At 42.0% G+C, this 12,196-nt stretch overlaps 2 protein-coding genes across 2 annotated transcripts in view; one reads left to right on the top strand and one right to left on the bottom strand.

Annotated features, from left to right (window-relative positions):
- The window catches only part of gpr39 (G protein-coupled receptor 39), a 200,400-nt gene that overhangs the window by 105,201 nt on the left and 83,003 nt on the right, over positions 1-12,196 (bottom strand). The window lies entirely within an intron of this gene.
- LOC125899289 (ly6/PLAUR domain-containing protein 1-like) overlaps positions 7,068-12,196 on the top strand; it is a 37,290-nt gene continuing 32,161 nt past the window's right edge. The window contains exons 1-2 of the mRNA XM_049593470.1: positions 7,068-7,224; positions 8,770-8,901. Coding sequence (XP_049449427.1) covers positions 7,176-7,224; positions 8,770-8,901 — 181 coding nt within the window. The 5' untranslated portion in view covers positions 7,068-7,175. The remainder of the gene's footprint in view (positions 7,225-8,769; positions 8,902-12,196) is intronic.

The raw sequence follows: 12,196 nt of genomic DNA on the forward strand, positions 1-12,196 counted from the left end.
CCATGGAGGTCTGCTCACAGTTCTGTATATTCGTACACCGCGAGCTTGGACCTCCCGGACCAAAACATCAGTTTCCTCCTGGGAGAAGTTTGGCCGTCTGACGCTGCTGCTCTCTTCTGCCATGGTGAATTGAGTAAACTCTCATTACGCCTTCGCGCAGCGCATTCAAGGGCAAGGAGAGGGGCTCATTTGATTGGTGTGATGTGTGTAAAACCCACTCCACACCTTCTCTCCTCCCTCTTTCCAACTTGCGCAGGTAAGGCTCATTTATGCTCAACGTTAAATACGGATCCGGATACGGATACGGATACGGACGGAGCCTTCTGTCCGTGCTCCGCGTTCATTTCGTCCGTATTTCTGCACGTTTCCATAAAGCTTATGGATACGGGCCAAACGGAGCAGTACCACCGGGAACCGTGGGGGCAGTGTTGCTGTCACGACCCGATACGTAGCTCTAATGAGACACGAAGAAGAAATAACAATTCAATTTCTTTCATTGGCAGTACTAGAGAAAAGAATTCTCATTCCTCCAGTCGCGATGTATTTAACGGCCTCACCGACCACTGCCTCCTACAACGCTGCCCCTGTTTTTGTCTTTTATGCAAGAGGTACATTATCAATATCTCCTCCACAGTCGGCATGTTTGTTTTTGAGTTTGTTGTTGTCATAAACCTTTGACACTGGGCTGCCCCCTGGTGGATATATTGGTTAACATCCATGCCAACGTAAAGGGCGCATGGAAGTATGTGGGCAGTGACGGTAACATTGTTTGAAACGGACGTATACATTTTCGTACATAAAGGGAGCATAAATGAGCCTGTAGGAGGGACGGAGGTGGGAAAGACAAGTAGCTGCGCCAGTGTGCACGGTGTGCCAAACTTGCAAAATCCGCCTGGCCATACCCAGTTGGCGAAGCGCAGGTGCACTGTGCCTCCGCCTCGCCTGGTCTGTGAAACTAGAGGCCTTAAGGCTCATTTATGCATGTTGTGTCTCACTAGAGCTACGTATCAGGTAGTGACAGCAACACTGCCCCCACGGTTCCCGGTGGTACTGCTCCGTTTGGCTCCGTATCCGTAAGCTTTATGGAAACGTGCAGAAATACGGATGAAATGAACATGGAGCACGGACAGAAGGCTCCGTCCGTATCCGGATCCGTATTTAACATTGAATGTCAAGGGGAATTTCCTACGTAACGAGTGGAGGCTTCACCCCAAGGTGGTGAGGCAGATCTGGACTCTGTTCAGGAAAGCAAAAATGGATCTGGACACCAGCTGATGCAACATCCACTGCCGCCATGGTTCTCCTGTGAGCCACCAGCGAAAATCCCACTGGGGGTGCATGTGCACATGCATCATGGCCAAGAAAGCTGCTTTACACCTTTACACCCCTCTGTCTTATTCCTCCCCTGTTGCAGAGAGTGAGTCAGGCACAGTTATGGTCATTCTGGTTGCCGCTTGGTGCCATCATGGTATATAGAAATGAGTCAAATAGTGGCAGCCCAGCCTGGGACTATCACTTCTGGGGGGCTCTGTCTCAGGAGGCCAGTATGCTAGAGATACAGAGACAGCAAACTTCAGAGGGAAGGCTGCAAATCAATCAGTGTGCTCCAGTCCTTTGCTCCTCTAAGGCCTGATGGTTAATGCACATGGCTCACAGAAGTGTAGTGTACTTGAATTTACAATGAAAGATTTCATGTGAAGCACATGCACAAAAAAACAAAATGAAGTAAAACAAAAAGAGAAAAACATGTATATTTTGCATTTTTACAAAAATGTGTGTGTGTTTGGGAGATAAATCAAATGTTACATGCATGTAACAAAAAAAATCCATATGGTTACTTACAGTTACATTTAAATCAGTCAAGCAAATACAACAATATGATTAAACTGTCTTCTGTGCTTTCATTAATAGTAGCAGTAAAGAAAAACATATTTTGAACGCCTTTATCCGTCCTAAAATCACATTTAGATTCCTTGATAGAGACTGATTTATGACTGATAAAGTTGTATTTGCATCTTTGCGCAAGGGACATGTCCCCTTCAATATTTAAAATGTGCAGGACTTTTACTTAAAGACACTACACTGTAAATAAAACAGCACCAGAATGGCAGAAATTTAGTATTTGAAGCTCAAAGTTTTCGGGCAGATGACTTCCGAACCCACCATTGCATATGTTTCATATAAGATCATGATTGGGGTTAAAATGATGATTTGGTTTCACACTAGGCACGAATAGTGGTCTCCTGGGTGAAAGTCCTGTGACCCATTAATCAAGCGTAACCTCATGTGAACACAAACTCTCTCGCTCTACGTCTACTACGTCAGTTGCTCTAAGCATCTAATAATGGCGCACGATTTGGTGCATTGGTATCAGACGGCATAGGCCACTGACCAAGCACTGATATTTTATGAGTTGGGTTGTCACCAATGAGGCAGGTCAGCCTAGACTGCAGGCAACCTCAAGGCAAAAAAGTCCATAAATTATTGCTTATTGCTTGTCTGTTGCTTATTAATTATTGCTTTCAGTGCAGGGCCATAACTAAAGGCGGCTTAGATCTTCTCCCACCTGGACTATGCAGCTGAACAGTCAGAGAAGAATGCCCAGAGATGTTTTACTAACAAAAATAAACCTGAAAAATAAATTAGGATTATCCCTAGTGGAAATTACACCCTTGTCATTGATGACAACAGAGAAACTTTTAAATATTGTTCTTAACTGCAATCAGGTAAGCAAACAGCCTCTCTGAAAACATCAAGGTTACTGTTACCTTGTGCAGTCTGAGCTTTCAGAGTAAATGCCTCGAGTCCTGGAGTCTTACTGTCTTTGACATAATGACTTCCTTCTGATTTATAGACAGTAATTTAATAACAAGGCATGCAATATGATCCTTTTCCAAAGACAAAAGAAGTCTCATATTTCACTTATAAATTGAGTTCATTTTGGACATTTTGTTCAAAAAGCTTTCCTTCCACTTTTAAGATGCTGGACACATTGTGCATGCAGTTGGCTTTTTTTTTCTGATCTGATGGTCAGTCATCCTTGATTAGTGTTGCTGTTATAGAAAGCTCTATGCATAATGCCTCCCAGTGTGCCATCAGTCATGTTATGACACTCTGCCATAGAGAGAAAGTACAGCTGGTGCACATTTAGCCTAACTTTTCTAAATGCAGTGTTGCTCTCACTGCTGATGCCTGACTAAGAGTCTATGTCATTCTAATGCATAAAAAATAAAGTAAAATTCTCAAATTATGAATTTTAACCAGCCAGCTGGAACATTTTTCTCCTAAAATACTGAACCATCTTTTAATCTGACAGTTTCAATAGCTGGCCATTATCTCTTTTTACTTTCATACCAGCAAAGTTTCACTTTAATTGTCTTCCTGGACGTCTCATTTCAGACTAGAGAGTGTCCTGTTTGATATTGTAAATCTCCTCATTGCCTAAAATTTAATGTAAATGACCGTTAGCTAATTTAAAGTTCGACCAAAGCAGGGATTCATAACATTTAAGTGTCTTAATGTGTAATTATCTGAGTTCCAATTAAGCTGATTAGCATAGTAAATCACAAACAGCTTCTCTACAACCTGGCATAGTGTTTCATCCACATATTAAAACAGGCTGATCATGACAACTCTGAATCAAACTACTAGAGTTTATACAGAGGACTGAAACAGACTCAAATCTGCATCTCTTGAAACAGCTAAACAATGACAAAGCAGAATGTGACCCTCCTTTGCTGCAGATCAGTTTGTCCTCAACTTGGTTTGTTCTGCACTGAAATTATCCTCCTCTTTATGCAGCAGTGGGCTGGTAGGTGTGGTGAGGCATGTACAGTATAAATGAGTTTGAGGTCTGGAAAAAGCAGGTTGATATGGTGTCGGGCTCAGCAATGATGACCACAGTCATGAAGCAGAAATAGTTCAGCCAGGTTTCAGCCCTATATGAAATATTAGTCCACGCTGTACAGCACTGAACGACTAATCCATCTTTTGAACTTGTGAAAGAGTATCCTACTGGTTTTTACCCCCCAAGTGTTGCAGACAGTGTTATTAGTTTTTGAGAAGTGCCTCACTTCACAGAGCCTTATCACTGAGCCCTTTGTGGCAGATTTTTGTGCCGTGCCGCCACACACTAAACCGGAGAGCAGTGTGCCCCTCTTTCTGTTTACCTCTAACTTATGATGCATTTCACTGCCTGCAATATTTTTTTTCCTCAGGCACATGTTTTAAGTCTTAGTTTATGATTTACTTATGAAAAGTAGCCGTTCAAAGGTCTGCAATGAAACTATGGTTAAATCATCCTGTTTGTTCCCATTAAGACCACAGAACTATAAAACCTATGACACGGAAACCTTTGCCTAATCAGAAAAATTCTGTGATTTGTTTGAAAGGTTGTTGCACACACATCATCCAGTTAGGAGTGATGTTATTATGTTGCCACTAAAACTGGGGTAGGCAGAAATCTGGAAGAGGGGTACAAAAAAGATGACCACCAGATGACCACAGGCAGGTGCCCCATCCTTCACACTGTGGACTGCTTTCTCGGGAGGAGAGCATGTAGCAGCTCAGGAGACAGACCTTTGGTCGGCAGCTGTGGCAGCTTCTTCCAGTACAAACACCTCAGCACCAGATGTCACTGTGTTTTGGTGGCCAGTGGCAGCACCAGTCTAACCTGTGCAGTGGCAGTAACAAAAAGTTTGCTGATCCAGAGGGGAGTCAGGGCTATCTGGTCCCCCTGGTGCCGAGCTTTGCGCTGGCTGGGTTTGGTTTGCTGCAGCTGCGGACTGGTGGTCAGTCTCTGGAGCTGCCTGCTCCAGTGAGGTGGTCTGTAACAGTGGGGAATGAGGCCAAGGAGACACTGTGATTCCAAACTACATTAGCTAGATCAGTGTGAACTTGGAGCCACAGCTGTGAACCTTTTGCTGCAGTTAGCAGGAGGCTAAACCATAGCATCATAGCAACATTTTCTGACCATCTCTGAAATGCTTCACAGATACTGACACCTGTTTTGTTTTGTTTATTGTCAGACTCTCTTCTAGACTTTCTTTTTAATTAAGTCCATCTTCCTTTTTGATTTGCTTTGCAGTGTGGACAGTTTTTGTCAATGCTGAGAATAGTAACTTTCTCTGCAGGGTTCTCTACCATTGAATCAGGCATTGCACATGGATCTGCATTTGTAGAACAATCAATAGGAATGCCCTCTCTCTGAAATGACCTGTGATTGGCCAAAGTCCTCCATCACTGGTTAGATTCTCTATAGCCCAAAAACAAAGCCAAGAGGAGGTGCAGAAGTCTAATGTTGTCTCTTGAATTACAATATGCGTTAAGTTTATTATTGGATTTTTACCCAATGAGGCAAAAATTAAACTGCCTACCCCAGCTTTAATGAACAAAACTGTTTTTCTTTTTATCACTTTTGATTTAAATAACTCTGTTGTTACAAGGACTTCAATTTCTGGCAGTTCACCAAAATGCTAAATCACAGAGTGCCTTTTTTTTTAAATCTCTGTTCGTGGCAGCTATGATATGGTTCCAGTTATTGGTTCAGATTATTGGCAGACCATGGTTATGGGAACTCAGCAGCATCATTAAAGGGTAACTTAAGTATTTTTCAACCTGGTCACTATTTTCTCATGTTTTTGTGTCTAAGCAACTGTTGGGAACAACAAATTCTGAAACTGGTCCAGTGTTGAGTGAGAGCACTGCAGCCAGCAGCAGCAAAACATGCTACAATGTAACGACTTAGGGCATGTGTACATCATCAACTTACATCCAAAAAAAAAAAAACCACATCAAAAACTGTTGTCTCCATTAGTCACTAAGACACAAAAACATGTGAAATAGAGCCCAGGTTGAAGATAGTTACCCTTTAAAGTTAGACAACACAATCACTTGGACACATGGTAACTATTAATAAAAAGGCAAATGTTAATTGCAGGTCAGTAACGGGACATAACCTCCAGTCTCCTGCATCATAGTCCAACTCACTACAACCTCCACATCCTTAAATTTCTGCCCTGCTGCACAAGCAGCACTCTGCATCACTGAATCTTCATCAGTGAGGGGCAGAATTGTCTAATATGGAAGGTATTCTAAGGGATACTCAGCTGGATTTAAAGGATATTGCTGGTGATATTCTATATTTTTCTTACTGTCAACAAACCCTGTGACGCTACCCAAACCAACAATAAATATGTCCTGGGGATTTGTTGAGGAAAGATATAGATTCACAGCTTTATCCTTTAGAATTGTTTTGGTGTGCTATTAACAGGAAAGCAATTGCACTGTTTCACTGTTAAAGTTGAATGCTGTGTAATGCATTCAGTGTTCATCCTGAGGCTATAGTGATAAACATAATGTCATATAAGCATGCACCATCATTGCTCTGATCTCACCTTCCTGTCACAATAGCACTTAAGTTGTCACCCTGCGTTGTCACCTAGCCTTTGGGAGTATCTCTAAGTTTGTTTGCTCACACCTTCTGATTCTCAAAATACTGTCATGAAATACTGTCATAACCAAATTGAAGTGGGTAGCTGCTCCTTTCTTTAATAGACCTCATATATTAGGTCAAAGGAGGAATGGAGATAAATCTGAAGCATGGTAATGAAGTGATTTTCAGCACACAGATTACTAAAATTCTGGGGACTTTGGAGGTGAAAGCACTAAATCTGCACCGTCAGTTTATAGTCTAATTTCTGTAAAATGATGAGCTATAAATAAAGCAAATAAAGATTCTGGAGTTATTTAGATGTATGAGACAGATTTAGGGTGGTCGGCAGAGGAGAAATGAACATTTCCCCTGCCTGTTAGCCTCTTTATGACTCTTCATCAGACTTTATTGATCCCAATGGTGAAATCAGTTCGTTGCAGCAGCAGCAAATGTAATGGGATTCAACATAACCAAAAATGCCATAAGTAATAATTATAATATGGAGAAGAAAGCACATTAGTCGTTCCTCAGCATCGCTGTCAAAACGGTGACTTTTTGATCACGTGGTACACAATACAGCCGTGCACGTGCGCGTGCGTCAGCGGCGGATAAGAGAGGTGAAGCATCGCAGGAGGTGTCAGGCTGCTCACCATGTCAGGCTACCAGCTGCTCTGTCTCTGCGCCTCAGACCCGGCAAACATCCGTCTCTCATGTTTCTCATTCGAGTCTCACTAAGCGGACCATGCGGCTGTTCACCGTCTCAACTTTGCTCCTGTTCTTCTTCACCTCAGGTACGGACACAGCTTTTCTTTCAAAACACTTAATGGGATTCCTTAAAACGCTACTTTTAGGGTGTCGTTTGACACCAAAACTTCCAAACGCGTATTTTTGGAGAAGGTGCGCGCACACAGCTTGGAGCGATCCGCGCGGAACAGACGTTGTCTTTCTTTATAGTTCAGCAGATTTCTGATTCTGGCTAGTCATTATGAGTAAAAGCTTGAATTTGAGCGCATTAAGTTTAAAGTATCTAGTGCCATATAATTACTACACCCATAAGACATGGTAGTCTCTTAAACCTCGCTGGGACACGCGCCCCAGTGCGTCTGAAACGATCCAGGGAAGTTTTCATACAGACTCTTGATTAACAGTGTAGGAACCATTTCGACTCCACTTAGACACTGAAACGTCTCCCTGAATCTGACCTTTTATTTATCTCCTGCAGTGGCAGACCAAAGAGAAGCTTTTTCTGTCGCTGATGGCATTTAATTTATCAGACTGGGGCAGTGGTGGAAGGCGATCCTTTACTGGAGAGGAAGTACCACTTCAACTAGCCTATGTTAAAATACTCCATTACAGATAAAAGTACACGAGTAAAATCACGGTATTTTAGTGAAGGAGTTGATGTAACAAGATAACGTGAATACTCAGTAAGGAATAAGTACCTCACAACTGCACTAATAAAAGGCAAAGTGTTACAGATGTTGAGCAACGGTAAAATAAGATGGGTCATTTTGTGCATAAAATCTCATCCTCTTTTCTTTTTCGATGCTAACAATATGTGCAATTCTGCAACAAATGCAACATCCATTCTCATTTGATGATGTGATCTGATGTATGACCCTCAAAATGGTTGTAGAATTGACCCTTATTAAATGTGCACAATTATCAGTTTTAAAAATATTGAAAGATGCTTGGACTTGGTCATTTGGAACACAGATAATGTCTGTACTGTATATACTGTGCATGCTGTAACTGAAATATGTAAAGAGCTACATTAAAAGCCTAAATGTCTCAATGTGGTCAGAACAAAATGTGTATTCACGACATAAGGGCATTCCTATTTGTTAATGGAAAACTGTTTACTGTTCTGAATAATTCGTATTTTGATGGACATTCAATAAAGTAAGTTTACTTTCAGCAAATTAGTTTTACAGCACAAATAGTGAAATATCAGCTTTCAAAGTAAGATGTGATGAAACGTTGCAGCAGCATGCTGCAAAAATAAATGTCCCGCCAGTAACCCAAATGCAGCTGAATAATTAATTGAGCATGTCTGTCACATCAATTTGAGATGGTCAGAGTGCAAGAAACCAAAAGTCAGAATATTCACCAAACTGAAACTGAATTTCACTTTAGGAAATGAAATTCAATAATTTTTTACTCATGATACAAGAGAAAATAAATGGAGTATGTAAATGAAAAGTGAGCAAGTATGATGGTGGAGGACATTTAACCTGGTGAAAATGATATCACACAAATAGATGTAATAATTTACTTTGGTGTGTGTGTGTGTGTGTGTGTGTGTGTGTGTGTGTGTGTGTGTGTGTGTGCCGCAGGGCTTGCACTGCAGATTCAGTGCTACCAGTGTGAGGAGATGACACACGACTGCTCCACACCAGAGTTCATCGTCAATTGCACGGTGAACGTGCAGGACATGTGCCAGAAGGAGGTTCTGGTGAAGGATGATGGTGAGTCATGTCTCTGGAAAGCTTAGTCCTCCTCTCTGCTGTCATAAATGTGTGTCTCATCTGTGCTTATCTCTCTGTCAGGATATCTTAGAGCGGAACAGACTCAGTAGAATCTGGACAGATTGGCCTCAATCCAAGAAAAGATGATTAGATTTTGGTGGTGATATTGATCTGGGATTTCAACCTTGAATCGAGGGACTTGATTCAGAATCTGAAGACCACTCTTTGTTTATTTTTGGCATGAAATCAATATAGCTTAAAAAAGAAAGTAATAGCAGTGATGTCTGTGTGCGGAAAACTATTGAGTGTTGCACTCTCCAAGCACCATCTAGTTGTTCATGAGCAGGATTAGTTTGTTTGTAATGAGCACTTTCATCCTTGGGGTGCACTGTGCACTGTAGTGCTCAGACAGTTATATACTCAGAATCAATGGAAATATTGTCATGTTTCTCAAAAAAAAAAAGAATGTTTGAAAATGACACCAAGCAAACAGTTTGCATGGCTGGCATGTTTGAAGTATCCTTTAATGCAAAGACAACACAAAGTATGAGAGCTCTCCAACATACTCAGACAGAAGCCAGGTTCTCTGCTGTGAGCAGAAATCAAACCGATCTGAGGTCAGCAGGGACAAGCGCTTCAGTGCTCTCTAAGTATCATTATAGGATGAAAGTCTTAGCTGCAGGTCAGTATTTGAAGTGGTAGTCATGGATATAAACTATTCTATTTCCATCTGAGGAGAAAATCTATCAGCTCATGCTGTGCACACAATGGCAGCCATGCCATGGCAATGGCAGTGTCCTTTTTGTGTGTTCAGGCCTTCATCGAGCAAGAAATTACAATACAGTAATGGAAAAGATAAGTTTGATAGCATTCAAAAATAGTGTCACCATTACCATTATCAGCTACCACCATATATATAAATATCTCTAGAGAGACAGAGACAGAGAGAGACTATGTTTAATATGAAATGGGTCACTTGTAGTGATGACAAAGCCACACATATTAGCATCTTTTCAGCAAACTGCTTTGGTTTTACAGTCTGCAACCTTACTTTTTTGGTTCACTCTCAACACACTCATCAACTCAAATTTAGAAAAAAAAATCACAGCTCACAGAGCTGAAAGGAAAGTGAATGATGGACATACCTTTATTTGGTTGCTAGAAACATGAACAAATGAATGCTAAGGTTGCTCTGTGTCTGCTGGATGTGTAAAAAGGCAATTGTGTGATAGCAAGTTAACCTTAAAGAAATGATATCAGAACATTTTGACCTGTTGGTCAATAATCAGTAGATCAGTAGTAACTATCCTCGGGGCACCATGACTGTATAATAGAGTAGCAGAATAGAATATAAAAGTGTAGAATATTAGAGTAGAATCGAATAGGATACTTTACTGTCTCTGCACAAATGTACACCAAAATTTCAGTGCATCTCCTCTCGGTGGTAGAAGGTAAAAAACAACAGATAAAAGTTAAAAAAAATACCTGCAAATATGTACGTGGAACAACAGTAATAAATAGTAAATTGCCCTTTGTCTTGATTATTGCACTCTACCCAATATTATAATCACAGTCCTAGTGTTTAACAGAGTTCAGTTCCTTGATGGCACATGAGTAGAAGCTGTTAAGAAATCTGTTAGTGTGGTTCTTAATAGACCTATACTGCCTTCCAGAGGGCAGCAGGGTGGAGAGGTGGTGTCCTGGGTGAGATGAGTCTTTGGTAATGCTTGTGGCCAAGCGTAGGCACCAGTCTTTGTATGTCTTTTAGAGAGAGTGCCAGTGATGTTCTGTGCTGATTTTATAACTCTCTGAAGTGCTTTCCTGTTGGCCTCAGCGCAGCTAGCAAACCGCATCAGGATGCCATAAGAGTGGATACCTTCTACAGAACAGTGATTGAGGAACACCAGCAGCTGCTGGGACAGGTTCACTAGTGTTCTTAAGAAGTAGAGCCACTGCTGTGATTTCTTCACCAGAGGTATCATGTTCAAAGTCCAAGAGAGGTCCTGGAAGATGTGTGTGCCCAGGAATTTGAAGTCAGTAACTCTCTCCACCATGTCTCCTCTGATGTATAATAGAGCAGGATCCTCTGTCATTTTAGAGTTGGTAAGTACCAGGTTATTGATGGAGCACCGTTCAGTCACCTTGTGGACCTTGCCCCTGTAGGCAGACTTGTCACTGTTGCATACAAGTCCAACCACAGTAGTGTCGTCAGCAAACTTGATGAATGCTTTAGTGCTGTGGGTTGGTGTGCTGTTGTGAGTGTAAAGGGTGTAAAAAGAGTACTCAGAATGCAACCTTGATGGGCTCCAGTGCTGAGTGTCAGGGTCGATGATTTATGGTTCCCCAGCCTGACAGATTGTGGTCAGTTTGTTATGAAGTCCTTGATCCACCTTTATGTGCGCTGACTAACACCTCTGCTGGGGATGAGTGTATTAAACACAGAACTGAAGTCCAAAAACAACATCCTCACATATGAGCCAGGTGTTTCAAGTGAGTCAGTGCAGTGTGGAGAGGGCTGTGTTAATGGCATCTTCTGTTGACCCACTAGCCTCAACTGATGTTGGTCCAGTGTGGATGGAAGAGAGGATCTGGTGTGTTTTTGGACCAGCCTCTCAAAGCATTACATCACAGCGGAGATGAGAGCCACAGGTCTGTATTTGTCAAGGGTGCTGATAGTTGTTTTCTTAGGGACAGGCACTATGGTGGCAGACTTGGAGCATTTGGGGACAGTGCATGTTGACAGGGAAAGATTGAAGATGTTGCTGAGTACCTCTGCCAGCTGATCTACACAGTCACAAAGTATCCTCCCTGGAATGCCATCTGGGCTAGCAGCCTTACTGAGGTCGACACCACAGAGCACATCCTCTGTGCTGACAGTAAGTGCCATGCTGTTAGCAGTAGGCATCAGTGCAGGCCTGGTCTCTTCTTCAGTTGTCTTAAAACAGGCAAAAAAGTGGTTGAGTTTCTCAGCTAGCACATCACTGCTGCTGCTGCTGCTGCTGCTGCTGCTGCTGCAGCTGCTGCTACAGCTGTTTGGGTCTTTGCTTCTTTTGTAGTTTGTGAGGTGCTGGCTACCTTGCCAAACCTCACCAAAATGACCTTCAATCTCCTTTCCATAGGCTGTTTTTGCCTCTTTGATGCCTCTCTCTAGTTTGGATCTGGCAGCACACTAGAGTTCATCATCTAAAGGCTGCATTATGGTCACTCAGCAGCAGCTGAACATCCAAAGTCATCCATGGTTTGTTGTTTGGGAAGCATCTGATCTGTTTATCCAATAGTTTTTAAAATATTTAAG

This window comes from Epinephelus fuscoguttatus, linkage group LG13, assembly GCF_011397635.1.
Source record: "Epinephelus fuscoguttatus linkage group LG13, E.fuscoguttatus.final_Chr_v1".
Classification (NCBI taxonomy): Eukaryota; Metazoa; Chordata; class Actinopteri; order Perciformes; family Serranidae; genus Epinephelus; species Epinephelus fuscoguttatus.